Raw genomic sequence first — 15,920 nt, 5'->3', positions numbered from 1 at the left:
TTTCATTTATTGCTGCGTATGATGATGTAGGTTTTGTTTGTCTGCCCTTGCTTTATTTTCTTATATGTAATAATATAAGCAAAAAAAAGAGTTATCCAATAAACATATTAATAAATCACAATAAATGTCAAATGTGAATTTCTTAAAACATAAAACACCAAATAAATTTAGGAGACCACAGGAAGTAGCCAACTTTTATTGATAGGCGTTGAATAAAAGACTTCTAAACACAAACATTAGTGTATAGTGTTAAAAATGGGGTTCTATTAAAGTATGCTTTGCAATTATTCTAATGAAAAAGTTAAAATATTTGTTTTGCATATGTATCTGACAAACCTTCACATTCCGAAGGCGTGATCGTCCACAAGGTCTCGCTATTTCTCGCGAGACGATATGTTACGTAGCAGCTTTTCATACACCTCCAAACCAACTAACCTTCCGAGAACGGTGTTATATACGTAAGTTAAACAGCTTTCTGCAGGTAGCAGTTTTTAAGTCATACGAGCGACTGTAGTAGCGCACAGCGTACTGTGCAAACTAGCAAACAGGTCTTCCAGCAGAAATTGAATGTCGATACTTCCGTGTGTTTGTAGTGTGTGTTCAAGATACTTAACAGCAAATCAAATCGCCCTGCAAGTGCTTTACCCTCGCTTGTCAATGTCGTCCGAACCTCATATGTCGGCCAGCACCCACACAACTAAGGTAAAGTTCAGTTTCTGGGGTTTCTCCGTCAAGACACCAGTGTTTACTGTATTTGTTATTCCGTCGTTATGCTTCACGACATTGTCTAATGCTGCCCCCTCCTGGTTAGCCTGCAGAACACAAGTGGAGGCTGAGTTATGTCACCGGGGACCTGTTCTCCTGCCCTGCGCGTGAAGCTCTGGCCCACTGCATCAGCGAGGACATCCGTATGGGGGCAGGCATAGCTGTGGAATTCAGAAAGAGGTTTCAAGGGGTGACTGAGTTAAAAGAGCAAAGTGAGTCAACCCTTTCATTAAAGATTCATCAGGGATGAAGATGTCTTGTGATCATTTTACCAGCATGGACACAGTTTTTTTTAAAAGCCTTTAACCTCCTCCTCACTCGCTTTCCTTTTGTAACAGCCTCGGTTAGGAGTTTTTTCTACACTGTCTGAGAGTATCACATTGTATCAATTTTGTCTGACTCTGTGTACACATTAACTCATATTCTTCCACACACATTCACTCTTACAGAAAGTCAAGGTAGTATCGTATGACAAATGTGTAAATGTGACTTTGTATTTGTATCCTGCTGGGCGTGCCACTTACCAGCGTCATAATGGATGACTGACAGGTGCTCGCTCTCTTGTGTAACCTCCTAAAACTGAGCAAACACCCATCTGCTGACTCGTTTGGAAACGTTGTCTTATGTTTCAAAAATAACTTGCTGAACTTTGTTTCTGAGAACATTTGAAGTGAGGAATAGGTTGAATAATTTTGCCTTAACATGTGAAAGTTTTGGGGAGTTTTCAGAGGCGACGTTGGACCTGATGCCTCTAATTTTGCATAAAGAAGCTTAGCCCACAACTTTATTCGCATGAATAGCAGCCAACTTGGTGCAGGGTCTCTCTAAACACAACACGAAGATACTCAAATGCTTTGCAAGGCACTGACAGATCATGTGGACGCTTCAGTCTGGAAGCTTTATTTTTGGTTATAAAAGGATATTAACAACAGATTCAGTGTCTCTGAATAGAAAGATAGCACGTCAGTTTTTCTCTAAAATGTTTGTGTCAAACAAGGCCTAGTATTACATCAAATGTCTTGGCAGATTAGAGGGAGGATGTGTTTGAACAGGATAGTGGCCAGACACTTTGTGCCACAGCAATGACACATGAGTTTTTGCTTTTTGATTTGTTTGGTTCTCAGGCTAGTAAACTTTTTGATAAACAACTCTACTTTCTAACTTTTTGTGTGTGTGTGTCTTCCGGTGTGTTATTAAGGGTCTAGGGATTTATGAATCTTTTTTTTATCAAGCTTTGTTCTAATGTGGATATTATATTTCTTTTTGTCTTTCTATTCTTTATAATCCAAACAGAAAAAGTGACAGGACAGTGTGCCGTACTGAAAAGCGATGGACGCTTTGTCTACTATCTGGTACACATGTTGATTAAACTTCACTAGATGTACACTTTTAGACAAATCGAGAGATTTTATCCAAAAGCTGTTGTGGTTAGTGCAATGAAATGTTGTTTTTCTATTACTTTATTGTAGATCACAAAGAAAAAGGCAAGCCAGAAACCCACCTATGACAGCCTGAGACAGAGCCTGGAGGATATGAGGTCACATTGCCTGAAGAACCAAGTATCAAGAATATCGATGCCTCGGTTTGTATAATTTTTCTCTTTTGTGACCCTTAATTGAGAGAAATAATAATAAACAAATTCATTTTAAAATCAACTAATTGTGGCATTTATTAAGTTGCTGTGGTAGTTAAATTCTTTATCTATTTCTCTGACAGTATCGGCTGTGGCCTGGATCGACTCAAGTGGACGAGCGTGTCAGAGATACTGGATCAGGTCTTCAAACACACAGACATCTCCATCACAGTTTACAGTCTTCCTCAGAAAGAAGAGACCACAGTGATGAAGGAAAACAGACGCAGATGATTCATGGAAATGTTAATTATTGAAATACTGATGTATATGAAGCCAAGGAGATTTTTTTTTGTCAAAGTTGGAAACATGTTATTTTCTCTGTTAAATAAAATAAAGCTTTCTTTTTATAAAAGAACCCACATAAGCTCATATCCAACTAGTAGTGGTATTATTATAGAACCTTTTTGTAATGACTGTTGGGACTACTTCCAAAATATTTTGATCTGTGTTCATCACTAAATTAAGATGAACCCGGATGAACTCAGTTTAATATCTCATATGGTGTGTTTTATACCACGGGACTGAGTATAAAGCGTCAGTTATCTCTTTATCTCCCCCTTCTTTCACTAAGCATTTACATTGTTGGTTGAGCAAACAGTACCTTTCTCTCTGGTCATCATATAACTTCTGGAGTGCTCATCATGGCCACTGCAAATGCTCAAGGTATTGTATGCTTCTTTATTGATCTGCTGGGGTATTGTGCTTTAATGCAGCCGAGGAACAATGGACCAGATGTGAGTGAAAGAGAGCAGGGAATTTGACACCACAAAGTCAATCCTGCACATCCATTTTCTCCAGTATGGGAAAGCCTTTTAACGCATGATGAAATTCAAGTGGAAAGGGGAGAGGTAATGACATACATTTTCCATTCAAGATATTTTATTGCAATCTCTAAAGGGGGCTTCATCTAACTGTGCGATGATATTCACTTCAGGTGCTGGTAATTAACGCGAACGTCAGTAGTGGCGAGACTGCTTGAACAGTGTGCTGCCTGGTAGCCTCCCATTCTCCTTTGGGGCACTTTCAATAATTCATGAAGAAAAGGCATTAACCGCTGTGCACACTGCGGATGGCTGCCCATTTCCTCCCATATATCCAGGCTGGCTGGGAGACTTTGGTATCACTGCAACCAGCCTCCTCTCTCTTCCTCCTCCTCCTTCCTTCCCATCCCCCTTCCTGCCTGGGAATTAGACTCCACACTGCAGCACAGCCACCTAGCTGTGCTGCAGTGAGCACAGGGAAATCTCCCTTCATCTGACCTGCTGTCACAGTCAACGTGCTGCCGGTGTTGGACGGTGCAGTGAAATCTGTTCTCACCCCACCCTATAGCCCCCTTGTCTCTTTGTTCCCATGCAACGTCTGCTTGTCCCACTGCAGTACACTGGCTCGCCTCCGCTGCTCTCCCTCATTTCCACTCCCCCCCCCCCCCCCCCCCCCCCCCACACGCACAAACACTGATAAACTCTCCCCATTCTCGTCCCTTTTTTTCTTTGCTCAATGCGTATGAAATTGCAGAGCTCAGCATTCTTTTCCACAGGCACTTAGGGAAAAAAAGGAATAAAAAAAAAAGAGAGATGAGCTGGGCGGGAGGGCTTCTGGTGCACCACATAACTGGCTCCCTTCCAATTAAAGAGGAGAGCTTATGTTATTGAAGAGCAGCTTAGCCAATCAGGAAGCAGTGCAGGCAAAGACAGCAGGAAAAAAGCAGCAGAGCGGCTGAGCAAGAGAAAGAAAAAAAAACTGCAGTGTGTGAGTGTGTGTAGTTTTTATCCCTCCCCTGAGCAGATCTTTATCAATTTGGGTACTCCAGTCTTGGGGTGCATTTGAATGGGAGTCTGTGTGTGTGTGTCAGAGTTTACAGAGTAAAGGTGTGTCTACACTGCTATGTTAGACTCCTGACTTATTCATTCTGAAATTGGAAATAAGAGAAAGTAAGAAGAGATTGATTATTTCTCTCTCTATCTCAAAGTGTCTGGGAATCTGCAGAGAAGGGGGAAGAACTCCGTGTCCAGGAGAGAGCAACCTGCACAAAAGGTAAGCAGCTGCATTCTCCTGCAAGCATGCCGGATTATTTCACTTCTGAAGTTGTGTTCTGTGTTCACTGTTAGTGAGTGTACTTATTCTTTTCCTTGTTTTAGTTCTTCACACACAGTTCCCTTTTAAATGCATACATGGATCTCTGTTTGTTTCCATTTCTTTTTTGCATAATATTTGATGAAAACGAAGAAGGAGAGAGAAAGAGGGAGGGGGAAGGTTAGTGTGGGACTCCCTGATGCTCCTAGGCAAGTTTCTGTGCACACGGTTCTCTAGTGCTGCAGTATCCCATTACATCCCTGTGCAGAGCTGCCTCAGCATCCAGACAGTGCCAGGATGAAGCAACCCAAACCAGCTACCAGCTTCCCAAATTTGCTCTCACAGTTTTACCTCGTTTTCACCTATCCCAGTTTGGGATAAGTGAAGTTTTGCTACTTATATTGTGAATAGGTACACTATGATAAGCTTAGTGTGGTAAAAAGACTACGTCAGCCCATTATAATTTTATCCTGCACGCTCTCGTTGTGTACCCGGAGTGTCAGTGGGGTTGCTTAGATAACTGTTTGAATTGGCTCTGATAGTGTTTGAGACCGGCGATTAGTTTTTGTTTGGTTTATCCGGTGCTCTGGGACTTCCTCCAGTCTAAGCCTGCAGCAAAAGTGGGCTCTCTGATTGGCTGAACTGACTAAAGTGTACTAAAGAAACACAAAAAGATAGAAATAATATTATGAATTATTATTATTGTTAAAAATTAGCTCAAACAACAAAGGATAGTAAGTTGACATACAGTTAAAAGGGTTATTCATAATTATATGTTTTTATATTAATGATTTCATTCTTTTATTTAAGAGAAATTGCAGTAATTTAGTATATCCTCCTTTCTGTTCTGTATATCTGACCTTGATCATTTCTGAATGAAGATGTGATGTTGTCCAGCAGTGGGCACTATGTGTTTTCTCTGCTGAAAATGTCTGTGAACACTGGCCTGCTGCAGAGCAGGGAAAAATAATAGATGGACTTAACATGTTTATGAGGATGCTGAAAATACTGGATGAGCATTTTTTTTTGTGTTTTCATATTAGTTAAAAGTGAAGCTCGTACCTTGTACTCTGATAGTAGCTATAAGCACGAGACATACATCTAAACCCGATCGTAATGTAGATTTGTGTTTCAAGTTTTCAAGACTTTCTTATATACAGGGGTACAAAGAAGGTTGGGAAGAAAATGTAATCTGTTTCAGCACCATGGACAGTGCACATAGCAGGGACCTTTTGCAAGAGCTTCCTTTATAAAGTTTGAAGCAAACCAATGTTTAGTGAAGGCTAATGGGCATTCCTAATTATCTTTGGTTAGCTGATGTAATACCCTGCCTGGTTAAATTTTCTAAATTGTTATATGACGTTTGCAATGGCTGTGTGGCTTTGCTTCTTCATTATTCATACACCTCTCTTCTTCTGGAACACAGTTTACCTTAAGAAGAGCTGTGTTTTTGTGAAGGAACTGAAAAGTGGCTTCTTCACAGTTTCATTTTGAAAAGAAAATACACACACAAAAAGGAAAAAAGAATGTTTTGGCCGGCCTTGTCTACCTGTATTATTGCTGTATGCTCTAGGTGGGAGTGTCAGCGCTGAGATTTTGTTCAGCTTTCCTTCCATCAATCCGACTGCAGCAGCAAGATATTTCAAGCTTGACAAATGGGTTTTACATGGACTTATTGAGTGATCACCCAAAATCCAAATGACAATGTTATTAAAAGAGAAACAACACATCGTTCCAGTTAACAGTGGCTAGCAATTAATTATGTTTTCTACAAATCGCTTGCAAAAAAAAATGAAAATTACATGCAATGACTTTTCTTCATACGGCTCTGACACCTGCTGTGACACAGAGCTTTGTTTTATGAAGCGACCACAAAAGTGTCTCTGCAGGATGCTGCTGCCAGACTGTAAAACTCATTCAGGAAGTGATGATCAGAAACCTCTGCTCTTTAATGGGAAATAGATATGAAACCCCTCACCATTCCAAGAAGTAGACAGCATCTTGAAGATAAATGCAGAGTGTGGGAGATGGAGGAGGGTTAAGCTTTTGCTGTTAGATGGAATGTAGATGGAATGAGTCACGCCAAAAACATTTGCGGTCATGTTCTTGTATTTATTTGTGTAAGCGCTTTGAAAGAGGTTTCTTGTTTCATAATCAAATTGCCTGCAAGGTTTATCTCGATAACTTTGTAAACACTGCATGTAAGTCATTAGCGTAACTGTTTCTAACAGTTGTGAAGTTTCTGGGGGAAGGGACCAGCTGCTGGGCTTGTCATTGCTCATCCTCCAAGCGTGACATCCTCTGTCCCATGCTGTGCGGCATGGGCGTTTAGTGTGCCCCTGTAAATGATGGTGGAGGCAACATAGCGGAGCAACAACGGCTGTCACTGTACATTTAGCAACAATCTCAAAACTGCCCATCTCAGGATAAGAAGAGGTGCTGTAAAAACTCACCAGGCTATTTTGTTTAGATTATTCCGATGCAAATAGAGGATGCTGCAGATGTTTTAGCCGAGCAGTCTCTCTTGGGGATGCTATAATGACACCTTGATAAACACAGCAAGTGGTGCCAATGACATTGCGTGTATGTGTACTTGTACTGCTAATATAGAGATGTAAATTATAGATATTCTACTCCATTTGGAGAAAAAATGGAAGTCTGGAATAATGGGGTTAGAAGCAGGCTAAGATAACTCTCCAGGTAAAGGTTATTTGATGTATATATGTATTAGTCTTATAGATGTGCATGTCTATGTCCATGTGAGAAACAGAGGGTAGGGTAGTTTAAAAGAACAATATAAGAGACAGCAAGGGAAATATCGATTGCAGTCAACCATAAAGAGTGTTGAGAGAAGCAGGCAGGAAAAGCACATAACGAATCTGAAGAGAAAAGATGAGGGAAGACAAATGATACAACCATTGGCCAGAGAAGGGTAGAGAGATAGAGTAAGAGATTGAGAGATTGTCAGAGGCAGAGCAAGAATGGAAGAGAGTGGGTGTGCATAGCAGAGCTACGAGCACTGCAGTACATTGCAGTGCCCAGCCCCCGCTGTGTTCTCTGTTCACCATCCGGTTCCATGCACTGAAAAGACCCCTGCAGCAGCAGCAGAGCAGCACAGCATAGAGGGCTGCCTGCTGGAGAACGGCAACCTCAACCTAAGAAAATGCTGTTCACTCTTCGGTGTTCATTCTTGACGTCTGGTGATGCACGGATTTTTAAAGAGCGATGGAAACATGGTGAACGTGACAAAACAGCCGACCTGCTCCTGCTAGCGCATTGCCTTGTAGACAGAGGGAGTAGTCAATTCACAGTCAGTCCCTGGATTATGTAAGCATATAGCACATTCACTTTGCTGGGTACTGACTAAATGATCCCACCTTCTCTGGCCATGTTTTCCTCATTAGGAACATCTGCCTCACTGTTTGTTTTTGTTCAAGAGCTAGCATCTTTGCAAACAGAGGAGAGCAATTTATTTAAATGCATGTATAGGGAAGCAAGCCAGATAAAACTTTAAATGTCTGGAGTTTGCATACCTTTGGCTTCATATTTGTTCGATGAAGGCATGTGTGGCAGATATGAAGTAACAGTCCCACAAACAACTTCCAAGACCTTCACTTGATGTGGGCTCAAAAACAAAAACCCAAAACAAAACACTCCTTAGTCAGTTTAATGTCAGGCAGAGTACATTATGCATAAATACCTTAAACTGTAGCCTCACACTTCAGTTCTGTAGGATTAATTATTCAGCTTTTGGCCAGGCAAGTAATACTCTCTCACTGTCACTCTCAAACACATGCACGTGCACACATGCAAACACATGCATGCAAATGTAAAATGAATCTTAATCATGTGAAAAGCTCTAGGAAACGAAAGAGAAGCTTGTTTCTGCTTCCATAAACAGTTGCAACGTTTCCATCCCACTGCCTGCCTGGGGGGTGGTTGGCTGGAGTGTGAGAGCTTCTCCTATTCTACGCTTTCTGGTTTCCATCTACTTTGCTGATGTGGCTGATTCAGATTGCGTAGTGTGGACTCTCTCTGCTTCCTGTGACACAACAGTGATTGTGCTCAGGAGTGGTTGAGTCAATTACACCTTGCCAGACAGGTGTTTGAGCTGTTAAGTGTGTTTCCTCGCCACATCAGACTGTTTGCTTCTGATTTGCACTGAAAAATCAGCACTAGGCTTTGGAAATGACACAATATAAATATGAGCTGCTTGTGAGTCACACTGCAACTAAAGATAGTAATACAACTCGCAATCATTATAAATGTACCCATTAACATCAGCTGCTTACTCTATTTCTGGATTGAAACATTTCCTTCATGAGGCCATCTGGTACAAAAAATCAAAACAGTGGTTTCGAAATCGATTGTTCAACCTACTTATGTTTCACACATTTAATCATTTCAGCTTTTAATATGAAGTCGGACAAAGGGAAGAGAGAACTGTTTCTGTCCTGTCTAAAGTGTCTATATTCGCAGAAGGAAAATGTTGTCTTTGACTAGGGAGCGTTGAGAACGTAGTCTTGAAGAGAAAAAGAGAGAAACACTCATTTGTGGGTTGGTTGTGACAGAGACAGAGAGTGGGAGAAAGCAGTGGAGTATTGTAGTGTGGGTGAGCTGCAGTAGGGATTTGGAGTGCTGCATTGAGCTGCATAATTAATGTTAAGAGGGTGGAGCTAAAGACAGAGATAACGTCCCATGAAGAGCAAGTCGGCGTAACACTGCCGATACAGAAATAGCCCCTTTTGTATAGGTGGAGTCACTCTTTAAGAGGCACAGGCAGACCAGTATGGAAGTGATATCCTGATGGAAAACCAAGTGGGCACACTCAGTCTTTTAGTCCAGCTCCATGCTCCATGTCCCTGTCTCATCTGCTCCCCTGGCCCTCAAAGCCAATCATTCTTCACTGAGCTGCGTCCCACAGCCAAATGTCTCAATGCTGGCTGCACTGCTCTGTTAATCATCCAATTTGTAGAAAAACACCTTCCTATATGACACATCTGGTGTAGCTCTTATCTTCTCTGTTTGAATGGGACTGAGGAAGGAGGAGGAGTTGCTTTAATTTCCATATTAAGTCATCATCTTTACAGATTCTGTGTTGTGGGCTTTTTTCTTTTTAACATGGTGAGATTGTGTTGACATTTTTTCAGAAAACCTGCTGTTTTTAGCCTCATTGTATTCAGAGACATCCTCTATTCTTCTCTCCGTAGTTTTATTTTTAAACACAGCTTCCCTGCATTAGAATCATCTGCCTGTTCAACCATTTAATCACTTCACATAGACACGGGACCTTCATTTACATTAATGTACATGGAATATGAAGGTTTGCTAGGTACTTATAGACTGAATGAATGTCTGTGGAGGCATACATTTAATGCATTCTAAAGTCTGTGAACATATTGTGCATATGACTTTGTAGAATCTGTAGGAAGGGAAATATTTTTTATGGCAGAAACCTTCTGGTTTCTGATGTTGTTCTCTTGTAGTTGCATGAATATAAATCAGCCAACTACTACTACTCTTTGGGGGTACGAAAGAGGGATTGTATTTGCTAAAATACTTTGCCTTTTGTATCCTTTTTGTTTTCTTTTATATGTGCAACCAGCAGATGAACACAGGAGTCATGGCCTGGATATCTGTAGGTTATACCAGAAACCATAAAAAGCTGACTGTTGGCCCCAAGGGCTAAGTAAGCACACTGCTCAGTGGATTCCCAGATTGAATAACCTCAGGCTTTGACATGTATAAATACGTTAGTCTTGGGTGCTGTCAGAGTTTAGGAACCTGTTTAGATTCACTCTATTCAGGAGGCTGTTTATTGACCAGATCTATATCACACTCTGCTTGCACCTAAACCTCAACATCTCAGAGTTCTTGGCAACTATTCTGCTGAAGATTTCCCAGCCGTTATGGCCTCACTGCTTTAAAGTAAATCTTTACAGTCTTGTGAAATAAATATGAAAGTGTCCTCTGTATTGCCCATATGTTGTATTTTATATCCTTTTTGATTTTCTGCTCATAATAGTGACACTCTTTTTTGAAGTGCTTCTGCTAAAAGCTACTCTGGAGATCCGTCCTTGTCAAGAGGGTTAAGGGATTGCACAGAGGCATTTGAAATGCATCCCCTGGGCTCCAGGCCTCTCTATATACATTTAGGAAGCTGGTATTAACAAGAGTTTCATTCTCAGTCAGAAAATAACACTAAGATTACAACCCCGACAATATGTGGTGCAAGTACAGCCTTTGAATTGAAATTAATTCAATTGAGCTTTGAATAGAGAAACCAGAGAAAGGTACAAGACTATTCACATCACTGCAATAACAGTTTTGCTTTGGAGCCATGATTTGATCTGCCCAAATAATGACAGTGGACATTATAAATGTCTGTCAACAGTTGTTTTTATGGTAACACACCCCCAGGGTCTGTGTGTGTTTAAAATACAGTTTTAAGGGCTTTGTGTGTATTTTCATCTATATTTTTTCATCTGAGTCTACTCCAAAAGGCGTTTGGCAGCACAATCTGAAGTTTTTCTCTCTTTTTTTTTGCTCCTCAGAGAAACAACACAAAGCCTCATTAAATATATTTTTCTGGCCCCTGAAATCTTAGAAATGAAGAGACATTTTCTGTTTTCCTTCCCCCTCCATTCCCACGGGGTTTTGCAGTGGGAGAGCCGAGTTGCCATTTCTCAGTGTTGCCAAGTGAAGATCTGCCCATCTGACATGCAGAACGCTCGGAGCGGTGCAAACATCAACAGAAAACCTTAAAAAAAGATTTTTTTGTTCCTCTTTAAAATAATCCCAAGCTTTGAAATTCTTGAGTCTGAAATGTCTTGAAATGAATTTAGACCGCAGGCTGCTGTGAAGAGTTTTAGAATTTTGTTGTTCCATGTAACCTGCAAGGTTGTGTGATCTGTTTGTTTAAAAATTAGGTGTACAAGAATTTGTGTTTTTCATTAGAGGAATACTGAAATATAATCAGTCAGAGAGAGAAAGAAGGAAAGAGAATATTTTAGCTGCGTGAGTAGGTGCTCAGCATGAGAGCTGCTTCTTTCTCTTTGAGGCCGGTATGCAGGCGAAGGACACAGAATACAGAATCAAAAATCCATGTGCGTATTGCTACGCGTACCTGTTGGTTAGAGTAGGCGATAAGAAAGAATAATACGCTTAAAAAATGAAAGCAAGAACATGTTTTACTCGTCATATTATCATGTGTATTTTACATGAATATATGCATTTTAATTTCTGTACAGCATACATTTGCCATTATGTAATTTATAGATGATCACTGTGTATCAAAAGAAAACAATACAGAATGTATTGTACTATGAAAATATAATCAATAGCCACACACGTTGATCCCACACACCTTCAGTAATGTTGAGGTCCAGATTCTGGGAAGGTCAGTCCATGACTGTACCTTCTATGCTTGCAGGCTTTTACTGTATTAGCAGCGGTGTGTTTGGGATCAATGCCATGCTGAAAAATGAAGCTGTTACCATGCCAACACCTTTCCAGATGTAATGATAAGTGGATCAAAAGGTGAATGTACTTTTCTGCAATTATTGTTTGATCAATTTTTGAGCCCCAAACCATGACAGAGCCTCCACCGTGTTTCACAGATAGCTGTAGACACTCATCGTTATCCCTCTTTCCCGATCTCCTCTGTACATTGATGATGATTTAAACATTTTACATTTAGATTCATCACTCCATAAGACATGTTATGACTGATATTAAGACCAGTCCCTGTGTTGTTTGGCATACTTCCATCTCTCTCTGAGTGAACAAGCAAAGGAAAACTGTGCTTTAAGACCACTTGGCTTCTTGGAAGCAAGATATATGAGTGTTTTGCACAGCACTGTATATAACATTAGCCATACTAGCAAATGATGCCTGGGTTTGACTTCAAGTGCATTACCATTGTGTTTTGTAACTTCAGTGCACCGGTAAAGTTGTGCGAGTGGCAGGTCACTTATGGTGCTTTATAAAGCTAAAGGTGCTCCACTGGGTGTTGATTCATCCTTTTCACTCATTCACCACTCAGGTCATTGTGTTGCTGTCGTTCCCAGAATAAAAGATTCCTGGTGTTCATTTGTATTCAGCTAATGTGTTTTCAGTGAAGCTGCATTTCAGAGAGGTGTTAGAAACAAGCAGAAACAAATGCCTTTAATCTAACTTCCCTCTACAAAGAGTGAAGTGAAGAGTACTTGTGTGTTTTGGCTGTGTCTTACTGCCAAGTTGAGGGAATCTTGCAGATTCGATCTCTCCCAAAGAGATTATTGACTTGACAGCAAATTGGATGGTGCCTCCAAGATCATGATGGAGGGCTGCAAAATCTATTTTGCACGAGGGACAAGACATTCAATGGACTATATTGATCAAAATTATTGCTCTCATGCTTTGTCCAGTTCTCTAAACCCTCTCACGATATTGTTATGTGGAGAGCTATATATATCTGTGAATATATAGTTTTCACGGTCTCTATTCTTATCTGGAGAGTCTTCCTGAATCACTGCTCAAAAAGCCTCAAGACACAGAGATCCACACTGTACGTCGTCTTACAAACTGTGCGTCTTTTTTCATTAAACAAGAATGCTTTGTGAATCTTAGCTGTGTTAATCGCCAAGAGGCTGCGTGCGTGCAAGTGGTTGTATAATATCTGACAACTCAGGAGGAAAAACAGGTAAACAAAATGGGGAGAAACATCAAGATGCAACTGCTATGATCTTGTGGCATGCTGTATGCTGAAAGCTGGGGGTTACCATGGACTAATGTGTTTAATTTTTCTTTGGATTGTTTTTTAATGAGATTAACTGCAAAAATATAAACATTTTATTACTCCATTCTCTTCCTTTATTGAATTATTGAATGCCAAGCAATTGTTATTACTGTTTATACCTTATTAATGTGATATTTCAAATAGACATCCAGGGCCACTCAAGAATTATTTTACCATCATCTCCATCCCCAGGTTTCCCTTGTGTGTTTCTCTGCTGTAAGCAATGGTTTGTCAATACTTGACTCTTTAGCCTCAGCCTAAACTAGGGACACTCTCACATGACTATACACAGCTCTAACCAGTAGTCTCAGTATGGCATTATTCATTACAAGGGAACCATCATTTTGTTGAGTAAATACACTAATTCTAAACCACGTGTCTTCTATCATGAATCTTTAATGTCATCAATTAGATTAGGATCACATCACTTCTTGGAGAAACTAAAAACAGTGAAAGCCAGAAACAGGAGCAATATAACATCCCTAAAAAAGTAACTAAAACCTTCACGTTATTCTACAGCTTCTATTTTCAGTGTGTTCTAAGTCATCTTGGAGATCATCCATTGTTTTTTTTTGTTTTTTGTTTTAATAACAAGGATTCTGCTTTTCAGTCTGTATTTTTGTCATATTGAGTTCTGGAAGTGATGCGCATCCTTGTGCATTGTCTGCCGTTATGTAAACCCTACTGCAATTGAGAGGCATTCAATGCAGTGCAGGGCACTGTTTATCTAGGACATGGCTGGTTTGTGCCCCCTCATTGGAATGCATTTGAAACACTGTGAAAGAAAGCGTGATATTTTGAAGGGTGGTGTGCTCTCTCTCTCTCTCTCTCTCTCTCTCTCTCAGATTTATGAAAATGTCCTTGACACAGTGGGCAGTTTTTTTGGTTAGCTGCTCTGCCTTAAGAAAGATGGTGAAAACACACAAAGACCAGGGTAGAGGCAACTCTAACAAGTCACACTGGTGGTTACTTTGGGTGCCTGCAGGGACAGAGGTGGAATGTAGAAGCAGATGTAGAAATAGATGTTATTGTTATCGTCTCCCATTTTGCTGATTGGTAGCTGTTATCAGTGATGGATGACGTATTTAGATTAGCTGGAGTGTATCAGGGTTATGTCTGATTTCAGCCTAATGTGATAGATTAGTGTCGTCTCGGAAAAGAAACCTGATCAAATGCAGTGTTCCGCTGTTTTCCACGTCATCTGGCCAGTGTTGCTGTCTTTCATGACAGACTATCTCCTGACACTATAGTCCGCAGCACATTTATCACACTTGAAGGCTTCGTGAAAAGTTGGGTCCAAAAACATCCTCCCTTCTTATTGACATAACTCTTACCCAGCTCCATTTTCACTGTTGATTTGTCATGCTCTTTGATCACTGTCTGGGCATTACTTTGCTCTTTGAATTAGTTTTTACCCATGAGATAAGTTTGTGATGCAGCAGAGAGCAATTCGAATTTAAGCTTTGTCTTTGGATTTTTAGAACTCCATGTTATTTCACCTTAATTGGCATTGGTAATGTTAAATAATAATAATTGTGTATACAATACAATACATCTTTATTTATAGAGCACATTTAAAAACTAGCTGTATACCAAAGTGCTTAACATAAAAGACAGAAAGTAACATGAGTATTATAAGGCCTTAGCAAAGTACCAAATATACTAACAGGTCATTGTCACTAATACACAGGGGTAGCATAAAATACATATCAAGTAAAAACAATGTAAAAGCACAAGCCTTAAAAGATATGTATAAAGGAAAATAGAGTAAGTCTAAGAGTCAGGTACAGGCATTAACAAGCAGGAAAAGCGAGATTAAACAAATAGGTTTTTAACCGTGATTTAAATGATTGGATAGAATCGAACGCCCGGATAGCATGAGGAGGGTTATTCCACAACTCTGGTGCAGCCAAGGCAAACGCACGGTCACCTCTAGACTTCAGCCGAGATCTAGGCTGCACCAAGAGTAACTGAGTAGATTATCTTCGTGCTCTGGCGGGAACATACGATTTAAGGAGTTCGATATGGTAGCTCGGTGCTGTGTTGTTGGTGATTTTAAACGTAAGCAGCAGTATTTTAAATTGGATGCGGTATTTAATGGGTAGCCAATGCAGGTCAGCTAGAACAGTAATAGAGGCAAACCTCCCAGTTCTGGTCAGAATGCGTGCTGCAGTATTTTGAACTGTTTGCAGTCTATGAAGAAGGGCAGAATGAAGACCGAAATAAAGTGAATTGCAGTAATCCAGCCTAGAGGTCACAAAGGCGTGGATGAGCTTTTCCAGGTCCTTATGTGGAACATACTGCCTAGCCTTGGAAATGAGACGCAGTTGGTAGAAACTAGATCTAACTACAGCAGACACTTGTTTATCGAATTTGAAAGAGCTGTCCAGCAACACGCCCAAATTGCTAACAGTGTCAGAGAGGGAACTGGTAAGGGAACCAAAGGCATCATGAAGTTGGCCACGGGGAACGTTGCTGCCAAATACCACGATTTCAGTTTTCTTATCATTTAGGATAAGAGAGTTTCCTAAGAGCCACTCTTTGACCTCACGCATGCACTCTTGAAAGCCGTACAAGGACAAACAAGATCATCATTTAGTTCAAAGTAGATCTGTATATCATCAGCATAGCAGTGAAAAGCGGTGTGGTATTTCTCAAAGACTGCGCTTA

The 15,920-nt window shown here is 40.5% G+C and overlaps 2 protein-coding genes across 5 annotated transcripts in view; both read left to right on the top strand.

Moving 5' to 3' along the window:
- Positions 1-16: 16 nt before the first annotated feature.
- On the top strand, positions 17-2,767 carry oard1 (O-acyl-ADP-ribose deacylase 1). The gene is made up of 6 exons (XM_004546275.5): positions 17-458; positions 594-702; positions 812-977; positions 2,059-2,117; positions 2,235-2,347; positions 2,482-2,767. The coding sequence occupies exons 1-6, from the start codon at positions 394-396 to the stop codon at positions 2,627-2,629; spliced, it is 660 nt and encodes a 219-aa protein (XP_004546332.1). The 5' UTR covers positions 17-393; the 3' UTR covers positions 2,630-2,767.
- A 1,361-nt stretch (positions 2,768-4,128) lies between these two features.
- LOC101470284 (synaptotagmin-2) overlaps positions 4,129-15,920 on the top strand; it is a 66,597-nt gene continuing 54,805 nt past the window's right edge. For 3 of the 4 annotated variants that reach the window (XM_076878583.1, XM_012917806.3, XM_004546268.4), the window contains exons 1-2: positions 4,141-4,266; positions 4,368-4,432. The gene's annotated coding sequence lies outside the window, so the exon portion shown is untranslated. Of the gene's footprint in view, positions 4,267-4,367; positions 4,433-15,920 lie in introns of all 4 variants that reach the window. The other variant, XM_012917803.5, reaches the window with a different exon arrangement.

This window comes from Maylandia zebra, linkage group LG20 (genome assembly GCF_041146795.1).
Source record: "Maylandia zebra isolate NMK-2024a linkage group LG20, Mzebra_GT3a, whole genome shotgun sequence".
NCBI lineage: Eukaryota > Metazoa > Chordata > Actinopteri > Cichliformes > Cichlidae > Maylandia > Maylandia zebra.
This window is presented reverse-complemented; position numbering and strand designations above follow the sequence as displayed.

What these genes read in the sequence shown, in the direction of transcription:
- oard1 (XM_004546275.5), top strand. Translation starts at nt 394, where the DNA reads ATGTTACGTAGCAGCTTTTCATACACCTCCAAACCAACTAACCTTCCG. An exon ending in CCGAGAACGGTGTTATATAC is followed by an intron (nt 459 to 593) that starts GTAAGTTAAACA and finishes GTGTGTTTGTAG; the next exon opens with TGTGTGTTCAAGATACTTAA. An exon ending in TCAAGAATATCGATGCCTCG is followed by an intron (nt 2,348 to 2,481) that starts GTTTGTATAATT and finishes TTTCTCTGACAG; the next exon opens with TATCGGCTGTGGCCTGGATC.